This window comes from Pelophylax lessonae, assembly GCF_965119305.1.
Source record: "Pelophylax lessonae genome assembly, chromosome: 1".
NCBI lineage: Eukaryota > Metazoa > Chordata > Amphibia > Anura > Ranidae > Pelophylax > Pelophylax lessonae.
The window spans coordinates 235,237,073-235,254,183 of NC_138768.1; the positions used below are offsets into that span (position 1 = coordinate 235,237,073).

A 17,111-nucleotide genomic window follows, 5' to 3' on the forward strand; every position below is an offset into this window, starting at 1 on the left:
GAAGGACTTGCCTTCCGCCACCGACGGGGACTGGATCCACCACAGAAGAGTCAATCTGGTCCGGCGACTCAAGGAGACATCCAGATCCAAGGACTGAGGAAGTCTGTCCCACCTGGCCAGGATCTCCGTCTGGAGAGCCCGCTTGTGGAACTGGGCAATGGGAATCGCCTCGAAGGTCGACACCATCAACCCCAGGCCCCGCATGCAGGTCCTGAGTGACGAGGACGGATTGTCCCCGAGGGACCTGAGTACGTCTCGCAAAGTCCGGAGCTGTCCTCAGGCAAGAATACCTTTGCCTGAGCAAAGTCCAGAACCATTCCCCGATAGGGAAGGCGAAGCGACGGAGACCACGCTGATTCCTGAACGTTGAAGGTCCATCCGAACTCCTGGAGCGTCTGTACCGTGATGGACAGATCGCGCACAAGGTCCTGGCTGGCTCTCGATCTCAGAAGCAGATCGTCCAGGTACCCCAGGACCGCAATGCCCTGGGCCCGTAGCAGGCCCAGGACTGGTACCAACACCTTGGTAAACACCCTTTGTGCCTAAGCGAGACCGAAAGGTAACGCCACAAACTGGTAGTGGTCCTTTGCAATAGCAAACCAAAGGTACCGCTGATGACCCTCGAAAATGGGGACGTGCAGATACGCATCCTTCAGATCTATCGAAGCCAGGAATTCTCCCGACCTCAAGGAGGCCACAACCGAACAGAGAGACTCCATTCGAAACCTTCGAACTCGCACAAAGCGGTTCAGTGCTTTCAGGTCCAGAATAGGACACACTTTGCCCACTTTCCTGGGCACAGTGAACAGATTCGAATAAAAACCCAGAAACCTGTCCCGATGAGGCACCGGGACAACCACTCCCTGAGCAAGCAGGTCCTGCACCGCCCGATGCAAATCCTGCAGACGCCCCGGAAGCAGATGAAGATTGGAGTGAAAGAATCTGTCTGCCGGCCCTGAAAGGAATTCGATCTTGCATCCTGATCGAACGATGTCCTGGACCCACCTGTCCGATATCTGGAGCAGCCAAGGTTTGGAGGAAACCGCGCAAACGTCCCCCCACCCCAGAAACGGGTGAGGGCGCCCATTCAGGCAGAGGCGGAGTGTCCCGCCGAGCCGGCATTGCCGACTTTCTGCTTACCCGCCCAGGGCTTCCTCTGGTTGCCCTGGGCCTTGAAAGGCTTGCCCATGGATTGGTTCCGAAAGGCACGAAAGGACCCCTGATTAGACCTAGGCGCAGAACCCCGCTTGCCTCGGAAGGACTTGTTCTTCGGGTTCTGGGGCAGTATAGTGCTCTTGCCCCACGTGACGCCTTTTACCAGGGTACCCAACGCCTCGCCAAAAAGACGAGAGCCAACATAGGGAAAATCAGCAACAGTTCACCGTGAGGACTGGTCGGCCGACCAGCTCCTCAGCCATATCAGTCGCCGGTTAAGCACCGCGACACTCGAGAGGCGAGCCACCAAGGGGGCCTCGTTTAAGACTGCATCACACAGACACATGACTCCTTGGTGGACCTGATCCACCATTTCCAGTTGGGCATGCGGCACATCATCAGACACCAGGTAGCTACGACGCACCTTGATCCAATCAGCTACCGCCTGAGCCACCATAACGGACGCGAAAACGGGTTTGAGCAACGAACCCGCCACCATATAGGAATGGCGGGCTAGAGACTCCAACCGCCGGTCCGTGAGATCCCGGAAAACCGGAGTATCCTCAATAGGAACTAAGGTAGACTTGTTCAGCACGGCCACAGTGTGATCTACCTGTGGAGGCACACACCTACGTGAGTCCGTAGCCGGCGCAAAAGGATAAAGCAATTTGAACCGACTAGGCACCACGAAACGGACGTTTTAACGTGCGCCACATTTCATTAACAGTGTAATGAAAAGCAGCTGGGCAGGGAAAAAAACTGCGCAGACTTGCGGGTACTGCGCGTCCCAAAAGAGGACACAATGCCCGGAGGATCTGGCTCACCCTCTAAATGCAAAGTTTCTTTTACAGAAAACAATTAACTCATCCATGGTCGCCCGTTCATCAGGGGACCCTGGGGAGGATGTGTCAACACCCTCAATTTCAGCCTCCCCCTCAGACCCCGGGGGGTCCAGGGATGAGCTGGACCCTGAAAAGGGCACGCTCGCAGCAGCAGCAGCATCAGCCATATCCCCATCTGAATCAGAAGAGAGAGACAGCCTGGGCAGTTTTCTCGCAGCCCGTTCAGACATCAGCATTTCCACATTTGCCACTAAAGTCGCAACTACAGCAGCCAGATCAGGTCGCAGTGGGGCCACAGGAGAACTGGGGCCCCCCACCAAAGCTGGAGGAAACTTGTTTTCCTGAGAATCCATGGCTCAATACAGTAAAAAATTACAGTGCAAAAAATCAGTGTACCGTCCCCTTAAATAGCGCTGCGGAGTGCGCAGCCCACCGCTACTGTCACAGCAATGAAGACCCCCAAAGGAGAAAGAAAAACTGAGCCAGAAGCAGTATGCAGAAGAAGACAGAGGGATACACTGCAGAGCCCGGAGATCGTTGCTACCTGTGCCTGTGCTGTTGCAGAGAAAAAAGGAAATGCTGTTGGGAGGGGCTGGCTATAAGCCAGACCCCAGGGAAAATGGCTGCCCCATAGGGAAGCATAGGAGGCTTCACTAAAATGGCCGCCGACATACGGCCGAACCGATCGTTCTCCCACCCCTAAAATGGAGGCGGATGGCGCCAAAAACGAGCGGTCTACTCGCCCCAGAGGGGCCACACAGTGTGCATAGCAAAAAACATGGTGGACCGCGCAAATTTTCGCCCGCAGCGGTCGCCGCACCAGACACACGGCTGTACCCCCAAACATGCACCTAAGGTGACACAGGGACAGGGACCCCCAGCAATCAGACATATCTGTACAAAAACGAACCCCGCAGGGATCGCACAGGGAGTCACACAGGCACAGACATGGGGACACACAGCAACACAGACTGCCACCCCAGACAGAGGCCCCACACAGAAAAGTACTTACCTGTACCCGATGGCGTGGGGAAGCCTCTATGCACGGATAAATATCTGTCCTCATCTGACAGGGAGTGCCGTGAGCCAGGGACATGACGCTGCAGTACCGCAGACGAGTCCTGTGAGTTAGCCACCTCACGGCTGCATCCCTGCATCGAACAGGGATGGGTCGTTGTTAGTGCCAGGGCGAACCATAGCTGAACGCTCGATGGCGGGCTGGGGGTCCATCTGACCCTCAGTGCCCTGGAGAACCAGGGCGGCCAGTCCGAATCCCAGCACCGCATGATCCATCTTCGTCCGAAGACTAAACTAACACTAAAGCTGACAAAATAAACAGCTAGTAAAGTGAGAGAAAAAACTGACATTTTCAAAGAAAATCAAATAAAAGATCAGGAAGGCTGAGACTAAAGCCCCAGCACAAGGAGAGCCTAACTAGTCCTGATGCTAGGCAGATTAAAACTGAGTTGGGCGTGGTGATGCGGGGGGGTATTGGCCAGATGGGACAGCCCCCGTGGGTGTGTATATGCTAATGCTTTTTGTCTTTTGACTAAGTCTATATGCCTAGCTGGTCCTACGGACAGGTGGACAATACCCCATTGTGATGACTTAGAGGAGGCGGCGACTGTCGGAGGACGTAAGAGAAATAATTTTTTTTCAAATTTATTGCACAAATACACTGTATAATTACAATTTGTTTGGTAAAATTTAAAAGATGATCTTATGCCGAGTACATAGATACCAAACATGACATGCTTTAAAAATTGCGCACGCCTGTGCAGCGGCAACAAAGTACGCACATTTTTAAAAGCCTTTAAAAGTCTTTACAGGTTACCACTTTAGACTTACAGAGGAGGTCTACTGCAAGAATTACTGCACTCGACTGGACGTTCGCGGCGATACCTCACATGCATGCTGCAATTGCGGTTTACATATGACACTAGACCAACGCTTGCGCGCGCCATTGTGCTCAAGCACGGGGGGAGGGGGGGGGGGCTTGATTTTATTTTCATTTATTTTGCTGTCTTATGTTATTTTGACACCTTTCCTTTCATTTTTTTTTTTTTAATCATTTTTATTGTTATCACAGTGAATTTAAATATCCCCTATGATAGCAATATGTAGTGACAGGTACTCTTTTTTTAAAAAATTGGGGTCTTTTAGACTCTAGATCTCTCCTCTGACCTTAACCTTCTCAATTTCCCAATGGCGCTGTTTATTTCTGGCGAAACAGAAGTCATGAAATGCTCGTAGCTTCCGGTATCTTAGGCCATAGAGATGATTGAAGCCATTCTCATCTCCAATTAGCTCTATGATTAGATAATTGAACCACCGGCTGCACTCTCGGGTTAACCGGTGGGACAGGAGAGCCCAAGAAAAACCGTGGAAGGCGGCGGAAGGCGGCAGGAGGGGGGGTGGAGTCCCCTCCCAATGCATGTAAAAGCAGTCTAGCGGGCAATTACATATGCATATGGAGTACATGTGCATATGGTGAAGTGGGCTAGTGGACCAATATAGCCGCAATTCACTCTGTTTGGTTATGCCCATGAAAGATTTTAAATTAGGAAACCGTTATTGATTTCCAGCCGAATGGTCTGGCAAGGGGCGAATTTGGGTTGGCGGTGATGAATTGTGCATATAAATTTGATTGATCCACAATAGATCTGAAAAGATCTTCCGTGAAGAACAGCTCAAAAATGTTCAGGGGCGTAAAACCAGCTGTCTCCACGTGGATTCCAGGTTGGACAGTGAATGGGGGGAAGTACTGGCGCTGTAGAATCGGTGGGTTGCCAATTGGGATATGCCAGCGCATCAGGGAGGGCACTATGGGCTCTACGGGCCTGTCTTCGAATAAGCGGTGGCTGCGGGCCACTACTCGTGCTAGCCACCGCACCAGCTTCAACTGCACTTAGGGGACTCGCCATGTCACAAAGTGTTACAGCAGTGCTGGTTGTACTAGGTCCAGGGTGTACTAGGCCACCAGAAGGATGAGCGGCACTAGAAACCACACTCTGCTCCATACGAGCACCCTGCGATTTCTGAATCTCAACTACTCCAGAATGGGGTCGGGTACGCCTGGGTCTAACAGGGACCCATCCGTCATCAGAGCTATCTGTCAGGGAGCCGCTGCCGTCATCTGGTTCGTATACTGACCCTGATTCTGCCACTGTAGCTTCCCCATCGCTATCATCTGACACGGCCAGTATACTATATACCTCTTCACCACTGTACCAACGTTTGGTCATTTTGGTAACTAAATTTACCGGTACAGTAGTGCAACTCACAGGTAATAAAGCACCTGGTTGTCAAGGAATATTTCAAGTGCTACCAAAAAAAAAAAATCTGCTAATACTAGCAGGGATCAGGCCTGACTATGCTAACACAGCGGTTTTGGGTGTTGTGTTTTTTTGTAAGTGACAGTAATCTATTGATTACTACACTTGCCTGGGTGAAAGGGTTAAACGCAGGTGCTGGCTGGAATCAGTGCTGATCGTGCAACACCGCGTTTTGGGAACCCTAACCTATGGGGGCGCTAGTATAGATCTGATCTGATCAGATCAGATATTGATCTGTTCAAAGACTATACGAATAATGGAAGTGTATGTGCGTGTGTGGTAATCAAGGGGTTATTTCTAACTATGCACCAGGGATCTGCGCTTTTTTAGACTGCCACTAACACTACCTAATCTCACCTGTGTCACTAATAATAGTGATCAGAAAAAAAACTGTACACTATAAAAGTGACACTGTGACAGGGCACAGAAGGGGTTAACTGGGGGTGATCAGGGGGGATCATGGGGTTGAATCTTTATTGGGGGGGGTGGCGGGGACCCTAAATCTCCTTTGGGATAGAAACCAACTCGCTAGCACAAACTCAAGTCACAATCACACTAATACAAAATAAAGTAAAAACAGTATATTATGTTTGTATTAGTGTGCAATGTGACAGGTGGGAAGGGGTTAACTGGATGTGATCAGGGGGGGAGGGTATCCTAAGGATAAAAGGAACGGTGGCAAGTGCTAAACCTGGTCACAAGTCACACTTATACAGGTATATAGAAAATGCCATATACTGTATACAGTGTGTGTTGTGACAGGGGGTGTAGGGGTGATCAGGGGGTTAAATCTTTATTGGGGGGGTGGCGGGGACCCTAAACCTCCTTTGGGACTGAAACTAAGTCGCTAGCGCTAATTCAGGTCACAAACACACTAATACAAAAACACAGTATATTACCTTTGTATTAGTGTGCAATGTGACAGGGGGGAGGCGTTAAATGGGGGTGATCAGGGGGTTAAATCTTTATTGGGGGGATGGGGGGAATTTTAAGTGAAAAAGGGGGGGTCGCAAGCGCTACACCTGTTCACAAATCACACTTATACATGTATATAGGAAAATTCTATATGCTGTATACAGTGTGTGTTGTGACAGGGGGTGTAGGGGTTAACTGGGGGGGGCGATCGGGGGTTAAATGTGCCTATCTAAATGTAAAAGTGTGTGCTTGATGCAGTACTTACAGTTAGATGTGCTCTCCTTTTGAGATGAATCCAAAAAGGATCATGGGAGAGGGGAGGGCACATCTTTTCTGAGCCTGTGTTTACATTTCACAGGCTCAGCATGGATTCTGATTGGGCAGAACCGATCTACAGGTCCAGGCCAAAAATGATTGGCCTGGACCTGATGACTGATCAGTTCTGAACCCAATCCAGCCATCGGCGGCGGGCCGCGGGAGCGCACACAGGACGGGCGGGAAGTGCCGACGTAGCCCTACGTTACTCTGCCTGGCCGGGGCTGACTGCCGACGTAAATAATCGTGCAGGGGTCGGCAAGTGGTTAAAGACACATCATGAGTGACAGATGCTGGCCCCAGGGATACATCAGGGGTCGCAGATAAACTTGGAGTCCATGTTAGAAACATGGCCTAGCAGTACATGTGCACGTACACAGACCAGACAGGGAACGTGGAAGCACTGGAACCTGTACCGCAAGGTTTAATGAGGGGACACCTACAGGCAGGAACAAAGGCCTCCTGTAGCAGCAAAACTTTGAAGCACCAAAGTTCCCAGCAAGTCCGCCCCCCGCGTGTACTGTGCCTTTAAGAGGCAATCGCTGTGGACAGAATAAATCAGGGAATAACTAAAGCCCCTTCAGGGCCTGAAACCCCCCTGTAAATGCAGTAAGGAGGCAAAGAAATAGCACTCTCTCCAGGCTAGTTACCACACCATGAGAGCAGCATGTCTGGACAGAGCGGATCAGTTTAACAAGAAACGCCCATTGAGCCCCCACCCACTAGAGGCAGCGGCTTCCCGTTCACCAAGTGTCCCCGGTCTCCAAGAAAATGGCCGCCGGCTCCAGTGAAGGAGACAACCCCAGCCGCAGAGGCCTGTACTATAAAAAGGCGCCAGACCACAAAAAATGGTGGCTCGCCCAATAACGCGCGGCGTCGGCCTAGTGAGGCCCGCCTAGTAACAGGCCTGGCTGGGAGTCCTGGCGGGGGTCTTCCACTGTGAATATTACACCCCCCCCGTAGCGGTCAGTGCAGCCCACACACCCCCTAAGCCCCTATCCCGCCATCCACTACCCTGCTCAGCACCCACAGGTGCCGCTACAGTAAAGGGAGTCCCCACTAAATCAGTGACCCGGGGTCCTTTAGGGAAGGGAGAGACCATGGCAGGAGGGAAGGAGACCCGCATATAAGGGGGGGAATCGGAAGTGGGTACCTAAAGACCTACTCACCTCAGGAGGTCGCCCACGTCCACTCCAGGCCCGCTAACTAGACGGGGGGACTGTACTTCGCAAACCACAATGCTGAGGGTGGGCATACATCTAGACAGGCAGCCTCTGCACTGCAGTGAGGGCACTGTTGGCCGAGGGGTACACTGCGACTCCGGCATGACAGGTGTGTGCATCCCAGTGCGATATCACCGTAGGCCAGTCCCCATCCATGGAACTATAGTCGCTTTGCAGACCCAGCGCGGAGCTACAGTCGGCAAGCGCTCGCTGGCACAAACTGGGAGACCTTAAGGCTCTCATATAGCCAGTCCGAAACCCAGCCGGCATATCCATGAGGAACCAGAGACAGCAGCAACAAAAACAAAATAAAAAAAATCCAAGAGAAAAAAAGGTTCCCTTTAAGACATTTAAAAATGAAACTAGGTCAAACGTCCCAGCATGGAGCGGTTTGGCCACTCCTGAGACCAGGCAGCAAAAAACGTATAATGCAGCTGTGAGGCCGAGGGTAATAGCCTGGGGGTAAGCCCCCTGGGCGTGTTAAAGCCTTTGGCTCTGCCTGGTCACTCCTGGTGGGAGGAGCTATTACCCAACCGTCTAAGATTTTAAAGCAGCAGCTAAGTCCGTCGGTGGATGAAAGAGAAATGGCCTCTGCTCCATGTTCTAAATTTAGAAAAGTTGTGCAAGCATGTTGCTTGCACAACTCCTTGTTACCTACTTCTTACAGCAGTTCTCCCTCTTCTTCCCTGCAGTCTTCTGTGACACGTCACAGGTCCCAGAAAACTGCAGGACCATTCACAAAGCTCAGCACAGCAGCATAGCTGGCTACCCACAGTTAGGATGCCAGCATCGGAAACCAGAGGGCTAGTGAAAAGTAGCCCAGTTGATGAGGGAGCTGGACTCCTAGACAGGTATGTATCCTTTTATTAAAAGTCAGCAGGTACAGGATTTGTAATTCATTTTCTGATGTAGGTAGTTTCACAAGAACTATAGAAACCATAGAAAACGGTAAATAGGCAAATTCTGGGTAATTGATGTCACACCTGTGGTACAAGGCAATAAAAATAAATCATCTAAATCTACTTAATTTAAAATTTAGCACTTACCTGTTTATCATTTGGAAGTGTTAAAACTATAAGCTTAAGATTAGTGTCTGTTCGTCTGAAAAAAGAAACACATGTTCTATAGAAGTTATGCATTTCACACAACAGAATAAATTAAATTATTAGAAATACGTTTTGGAAATACCGTGTAACTGAAGATGAATCTCCTTCTGTTGTTAAAAGAAAGTCTGATATGCGAAAGGAAGGCCAATCCCATATTAAAACCAGAGTATATACATCCCATACACTCAGAACACCCTAAAAGTGAAATATGTATTACAACTTGCTTAAACTGAGGGTAAAGTGGACTCGCACATAAACATTTTTCTTATTAAGGAATATATAATTTTAGTTTTAATATTCTAAAAAAAAAAAAAAAAAAAAAAAAAGAAAACACAAAAAACTATTTTAAAATAGGCAAATCATATTTTGGATTATTAGTTTTAAATATAAAAAAGCAGGCTGAAGATCCACCTGCTTTTTTCACCTATTTTGCTCTATTGTTTATTTAGGCCCCTAGGTGAAAATTTCAGTGGGGGAACGCCTTTTTGTTTTTACCTGGCTGATAGGCTAAAAAATGTAATCTTTGCAAAAACACGGTAATCTAAAAACCTAATTAAAAATCACAAAGAAAAAAAAAAAACTTGAATACCCAAAAACAATATAATCTTGAGAAAAAGAAAAAAAACATTGAGTGTGTGAAACATTACAGTACCTCAAATTGTAAGAAGATACAGTGCATCCGGAAAGTATTCACAGCGCTTCACTTTTTCCACATTTTGTTATGTTACAGCCTTATTCCAAAGTACCAGAATAAATTAATTATTTTCCTCAAAATTCTACAAACAATACCCCAAAATGACAACATGAAAGAAGTTTGTTTAAACCTTTGCAAATTTATAAACAAATGAAAAAAAGGATTTTTGTAAGCTCTTACCGTAAAATATTTTTCTCTGATGTCCATCGACAGACGAAGCCTCATCTCCATGAGCTGAACAGGGTTATGCTCCTCCCATCAGGAGTAGTCTAGGCAGGAAAATCTGAATGTACACGCCCCTAGGGGCTGTCCCTCCAGGCATAGCCCCCACTGCCACAGCCCAGCACATCAGTTTAGTTTTAAAGCAGTGAAGACAAAAGATCAAAAAATGCTGCGCAATAAATAAGTAGCGAACCAATTAGTGATTCAATGTGATCCAATAATCAATAGACATCAAATATATAGTGATCATAAATGCATAAATAAATAAATATTTCTCTATCGTTCATTGATGGACACAGTCCTCTGATGTATACCGCCCCCTAAAGGAGTAGGACACTAGGCAGAAAGAATTTCTAGCTATGCCTGCCTATGGGCAGTCCCTGGGAGTATACCCTCTCTCATCCTGCATAGGATGTCAGTTTTAATCTGCCTAGCCAGGAGTAAGGACCTAGTACCTTGCTGGGATCTTTGGTCCTGGCATAAAAAGTATTTTTTCTTTTTTTTTTAGCTTAAGCTTTTTTTCCGGAATTTTTTCCTGTGAGATCTTCAAACAACTATGCCGGGCTGGGCAACAGGCTGGATCTCTATATCCAGTGGTTACCTCAGTCTGGCCAGCAAGCGTATGCAGGCCTTACCTTTGCGCTGGGTCGGGCGCGACATAGTCCCACTGGACCGGGACTGGCCCCGCAAGTTAAACGTCTTGCCAGGGCGCACTGACAGAGTCTAGGCCTATGTTGCAGCGTTCCTATTTAGCCGACAGCCCACCCACTTCGGAGGCGTGAAGTCCTGTCAGGAGATGGCGCCCACCTGTGTTCCTGGTATGGTGAGAAAACTCCCCCTTCCCTGGTGGATTTTCGGGTGGACGCGGGCCCCCTCCCTGGGTTGGTCGGACCCTCACACTCCTGGGTTTCCCTCTAATCTGTTGTGACACCCCCCTCCCCCCTACCATCTGGAGGACTGTTTGGGCCTACCTGGGGCAGGCACCTCTTTTGCAGGCCGCAAGGGGGCCAGTGAGTGCACCGTCCGGGGCGCTCGACCGATATGTGCAGGGGGTGGGGGCCTTGGTGAGGTTCCTGCAGCTGGATGGTGTAGATGGGCTGGTGTGGTGTCCCCCTGTGGGTCCCGATTACCGCGGGGCCGCCGTTTTCCTGTAGCCTCCGTCTGCTTCTATGGCGGCGGCCATCTCGGTACACCCGGTTTCAGCCATTTTGCGGTGTATTTCTTGCTGTGAAGGCTGGTGGGTGTACCTGGATGCGTTTTTGGTAGGAGTAGCCCCTCCCTTCACCCCGGGCAGTTTTCGGTCTCACTTCCTTTTACTGAGCCGCCGCTCAGAGCCGCTGACAAGTGCAAACCTTCCTGATACAAAGTGCTGCTATCTAGGGACAGTGAGTTGCTGGGGGCATATTCATCTCTCTCTGTGGGGGTTCCGTAGCATGTGCCTGACCTCTGGGGGGCACTGTAGCACTGTGGGGACATTTACTTGGTTAAAAAATAAAAAAAAATAAAAAAAATTTCTGTAATTTTCCCAAAGTTTGCTGGGGGATTCTATTAGTGCAACATGGACCCCTCAGACCATGTGTCCCCACCTGACCCCCTCACGGAGGCCGCAGGGCCCTCTGGATCTCAACTGTCCACCGATGCGATTTCAGTGGCCCTGGATTTTGGGTACTGCTTTCGAACGTCCCTACTGATATGCATCAGAGGACTGTGTCCGTCAATGAATGATAGAGAAAACTGGATTTTTGACATATCGTAAAATTCTTTTGTCTTAGGTTCATTGACGGACGCAGAACCCACCTCTCATTTTTTTTGAGTGGGTTGGTGTGCTTTTCTCTGACACTGCTTTGATACAAAACTGACATACTATGCAGAAAGAAAGAGGGTATACCCCCAAGGACTGCCCATAGGCGTAGCAAGAAATTCTTTCTGCCTAGTGTCCTACTCCTGTAGAGGTCGGTATTACCCTACTGATATGCATCAGAGGACTGCGTCCGTCAATGAACCTAAAAGTAAAGTATTTTACGGTAAGTCAAAAATCCAGTTATTGTTGTAAACGCATGTAAAAAAATCCAGTAGTGCAAAAAAAATGCTGAATGAGCTAGTGTAAGTAAACAAACAACCACTTAAAATAAATCTTCTAAAGTGCCACTGGTGCCAAATATGTGATGAAGTAAAAAATCACAAATAAATAATTAATGCACATGTGCAAAATTAATCCTGTTCAGCCAGTGCAAGTACAAATGCAGCCTCTTCAAAAGGTGCCAATAGTGCTGAATATGTGCAGATAACATAATAGAGCCACAAAAAGTGACCAGTGCTCCAAGGTGACACAGTGACAACCTCTCACAGCAAACTGTGCACTCCCTTGCGAGTGGATTTAAGCTATAGTCAGAAAGCGCTTAGTGGAGTCTGTCCAATTCTCTCAGATATGGATCCTTCACAGGAAATAGCTTCTTCCAATACCCAGCACACTTATCACATATGCAAAGGAAAAAAACTGAATAGTGCTGAAATCCTTTTAATTAAAAATGTATTGAAAAATTGAATCAAAAACACTTGCATTTATAAGGTGCTACAGTGCACCAATCTATCATCAGCATCCGAATAGGATAGGTATCGTGGTGGTGTGGTGAGAACAGCAGCCCGATCTAGCGGTAGCAGTCGACAGCCTCACTGACTCGGTCAGTGCAACGTTCCGTCCGTCCTTGCCCTTCCCCTACGCATGACGACACAGGGACCTCGTGTCTTCACCAGCAGGATATGATTGGAGGGAAGGCTGCAATGTATTTATATGGTTAGAACGAGCTCCATTTTACTGAAGTCCGATGGGCGCCGCCATTTTATGTATGACATTCCCTTCTCTTTGGAAAGGACGGACAGGAACTGGCTGTTAATGAGCACCTCTCCGCCACCAACACGATGTATACACCATATAACAATCCTAGTGAAAAATGCAGCAATCAATTGAATGAGAACATATAATGCTATATAGCACCCCGAATGTAAAACTGCACACAAATATATTATATTATATCATTACGTGTTTAAAAAAAGAAAAAACTTTTTAAAAGATGATTTTAATAAAATGAAAATATATAATAAATTCAGGATAAAGTAAAATTAATAAAAAAAAAATAAAAAAAATAAGTGATTAGATCAATAATTGCTGATAAAACATCCCAGATCAAACTCCTTATTGATACCCCCAGGGACTAATGAACCTAGCTGGTAAATCCACCAGGACTCCCTTTTACTCCCTAAAGAAATTGCCCCCTCTTCAATGCTTTTTGGGGGCTTCAATGCCCCAAAATTGCAAACTCTTACAACTCTGATTATGTCGCTCCTTAAAGTGCAGGGATAGTTAATGCTTATCAAATCCTCTATTAATATTATAGACATGTTCCTTTGTTCGTTCATTCTTTCTTTCAGGGTGCGTTTCGTGCGTCCTACATAAATCTTATCACAGGGACACTTGATGGCATAGACGACACCTTCTGTGTCACATGTCACAAAATCATTGATATCGTAAACTATTGTTGAGGGAATTCTCAAAATTCATCCTCTTCTTAACATTTTTGGGGACCCTAACAATGCTACAATACCGTCCACATGCATGGAATCCTTTACTGTTCCAATTAAACATGGACTGCTTTTTTGGAGGCTCAATAACATTTTTAATGATCTTATCTCTCAGGTTTGGTGCCTGTCTGTAAACAAAGTTTGGTCTATCTAGCAGTACTGGCGCAAGTATTTTGTCCTGTTTTAAATATCGGCTAATATTTTTTGATAATTTGTTCTACTTTCTTATATTGTATGTTGTAGTCCAAGACGAACTTAATATACATGTCCTCCAACTGTGCAACAGTTTTTTCGCCATTCATCAGAGTCTCCCTATTGATATTCTTGACTTTATCCAGTTTCGCCTGTAAAAAAAAGCTTATTGATATCCTTTACTCTCAAACATATCAGTCAATCTTTTTGCTTGAATCTCAAAGTCCTCCAAATGCGTACAATTTCTCCTCAGTTGCAAGTATTGACTCCTCGGCACGTTAAAGATCCATGGTTTATAATGATAACTATTCACCGGAATAATAGAGTTTTTGTAAGAACTTACCGTAAAACTCTTTTCTCTGAGTCCTAAGACAGTCGCAGCCCCTCATACAACCTTCACGAGTGGGTAATGGCGCCCTCTGCAGGAGCAAGCTAAGCAGTTTGAAATGTTAATAAAAAAAACTTCCTACACTTCGGCACACCTCCCGGGGGCCGTCCCTCAGCCATTATCCTGACCCAGTTACCACTGTCCTTCAGTTTTGTAGCAAACAGTACCGGAAGGAAACAACCCCAAGATCCAAGAGGGGGGTTGCGACTGTCGGAGGACTAAGAGAAAAAAGAGTTTTACAGTAAGTTCTTACAAAAACTCTATTTTCTCTTACGTCCTGCGACAGTCGCAGCCCCTCATACAGCCTTCACGAGTAGGACATCCCAAAGCAGTGTAGGTGTGAGGGGTGGGAAGACACAACCTACAAGAAAAGACAATGTATCAAAAAGGCTGTAAAAAACAACTGAGCCAACAGGGCAACAAAAGCTCAAACAGGAGCTAACCCAGAAGAAAAAAAAACAAAACCCAGAAAGAGACCGAAAAGAACACGTCTCTTCAAACAACCGCCGCACTCAAAACCTTGCGGCCAAAGGAAGCATTCGAGGATGCCATCACATCAAGTCTTGTGAAAGTGTGCACAGACGACCAGCTCGCCGCTTTGCACACCTGAGCCACAGAAGCCTGATGGCAAAATGCCCAAGAGGCCCTGACAGCTCTGGTATAATGAGCCCTGACGGAAAGGAGGAGCCTGACCCTTGATTGAATAGGCCTGAACAATCCTTGGTCTGATCCATTTAGAAATGGTTGCCGCGGACGCAGCCGAACCGTATATTATAGCGCATGATCAAAAAAAAAAAAAATCGCACAGGTGATCAAATACCACCAAAAGAAAGCTCTGTTTGTGGGGAAAAAAAGGACATCAATTTAATTTGGGTACAGCGTTGCCCAACCGCGCAATTGTCGGTTAAAGTCACGCAGTGCCGAATCGCAAAATAGGCCCTGGTAAGGAAAGGTTACATTTTCCAGGGCTTAAGTGGTTAACAGGAGGTCGTCCAGATAACTGAGGACCGCAATCCCCTTTAAACGCAGCAAAGCCAGCACCGGAGCCAAAACTTTGGTGAATACCCTGGGAGCCAAAGTCAGACCAAAAGGAAAACGCCACAAACTAATAATGCTCTTCCGCCACTGCAAAGCGGAGATACCGCTGATGACCTTCGTTGATAGGAACGTGAAGATATGCATCCTTTAAGTCGATGGAGGCCAAGAAATCCCCTGGACTCAACGATGCCACCACCGACCGGATGGATTCCATCAGGAACTTCTGTACCCTCACAAAGCGGTTCAGAGACTTTAGGTCCAGAATCAGACGCACTTTGCCCTCATTTCTGGGCACTGTGAACAGACTGGAATAAAAACCATGAAACCTGTCCCGAGGAGGGACCGGCACAATGACTCCCTGGGAGAGAAGATCTTGCACCGCCCCCTTGAGATCGCCCAAACGATCGGGAGCCACATGGAGATTTGATGGAAAGATCCTGTCTGCGGGTTGAGAGCGAAACTCGATCTTGTACCCTGAACTAATCAGTTTGAGAACCCACCTGTCCTGAATTCGGGACAACCAGGGTTCCTGAAAGTAACGCAGACGTTCCCCCCCCCCCCCACCTCGAAAACGGATGAGGGTGTCCCTTCAGGAAGAGGCGGACTGGACCAAACCGGCCTTAGTCTTACCGGACCATGGTTTCTTGTGACCCCCTGAGGTCTTGAAAGATTTTCATTTAGCCTGTGCCCCGAAGGCACAAAAGGACCCACGATGAGCCTTAAAAGGAAGGACCCCGCCTAGCATGGGGGAATTTCCCCTTAGAAGCCCCTTGATCAACTCGTCCAGAGTGTTCCAAAAAAAAAAAAAAAAACTTCCCACAAAAGGGACATCAGACACAGTCTTTTTGGAAGCGTGGTCAACCGACCAACTATTCAGCCAAATAATGCAGCGGACCGCAACCCCAACCGCAGACAACCGTGCGACTAAAGGAGCCTCGTCCAAGGCCGCGTCACAGATACATCACAGCCTGGGTCACTTGATCGACCATTTCAAGGGCAGTCGGAGAGGCAGATTCAGCCACCAGGGTGCACCGAAGCACCCTGGACCATCCCGTGACAGCTTCACTGAAGCAAACACCGGCTTGAGCAGGGAGCCTGCCACCAAGTACACATGGCGGGAAAGCGTCTCCACACATCTGTCTGCCAGATCCTTGAACACCGGGGAGTCCTTCACAGGCATCAAGGTGGATTTATTCAATCTAGAAACAGTGTGGTCCACCTTAAGTGACACCGTCCAAATCTTGTCTACAGGATCCGCAAAGGGATAATGGTAGTTAAACCGCTTAGGCACCACCAGCATATGTTTGATGCGATCCCATTGGTCGGTCGCTATTTCGTGAAATTCCTCGGGGCAGGGGAAAAACCTGCCCGACTTCTGGGCTTTGCAGAACCCAAAGGCAGCCCGCTTACTTGACTAGAGGGCTCATTGTCAAGATTTAAAGTGTCCTTAATGGAGCTAATAAGTACATCCACTGCTGCGCGTTATCACGCCGCCGTTGAGGAAGACTCTTTCTCCTCCCCATCGAAATGTGAGGACTGGGACCCCCTCCCCCCTGGGGGGACGTTGTCCGTGGCAACCAAATCAGGCTCTGAATCAGAAGACTGGGAGGGCATGGCTGTTTTTGAGAAGTGCGTTCAGACATCAGCAGATACACTTTGGACGCCAAAGTCGCAAGAGCAGCAGATAAAGAGGCCATGGAAGAGGATTCCGGTGTTCCTGAAGCACCGACCAGGTCTGTGGGGAATTTGCTATCCTGGGAATTCATTTTTGCAATAAAAATGTTTTGGAGCGCTGCCCCTTTAAAACGGCGATTTCCGCGAACCCCACCGCAAAACTGCACCGCCCGTGGAGACCCCTTAAAAACAGCTACAGCCACAAAAAGAAACTGTTTTTGCAGGAAAATGCCAGAGAAAATAGTTAAAATCACCCCACACTGTCCCCAGTGTACTTGACACACATGCTGCTGCAGTGAAGAGAAAAGAGGAAGTGACCATACTCACTAGAGGCTTATGCCCGCCCGGAGCCACAAAAACATGGTGCCCGATAGAAACTATATGGGAGGAAGCAAATGGCCGCCGCCCTTACTAGGCGGTTGCCCACATCCAA

General features: G+C 48.0%; 1 protein-coding gene across 1 annotated transcript in view; it reads right to left on the reverse strand.

The window, feature by feature from the left end:
• The window catches only part of KNTC1 (kinetochore associated 1), a 792,142-nt gene that overhangs the window by 536,502 nt on the left and 238,529 nt on the right, over positions 1–17,111 (reverse strand). Inside the window, exons 11-12 of the mRNA XM_082256649.1 lie at positions 8,974–9,086; positions 8,832–8,886 (exon numbers count right to left, since the gene is read on the reverse strand). Of these exons, the coding sequence (XP_082112775.1) occupies positions 8,832–8,886; positions 8,974–9,086 (168 nt within the window). The remainder of the gene's footprint in view (positions 1–8,831; positions 8,887–8,973; positions 9,087–17,111) is intronic.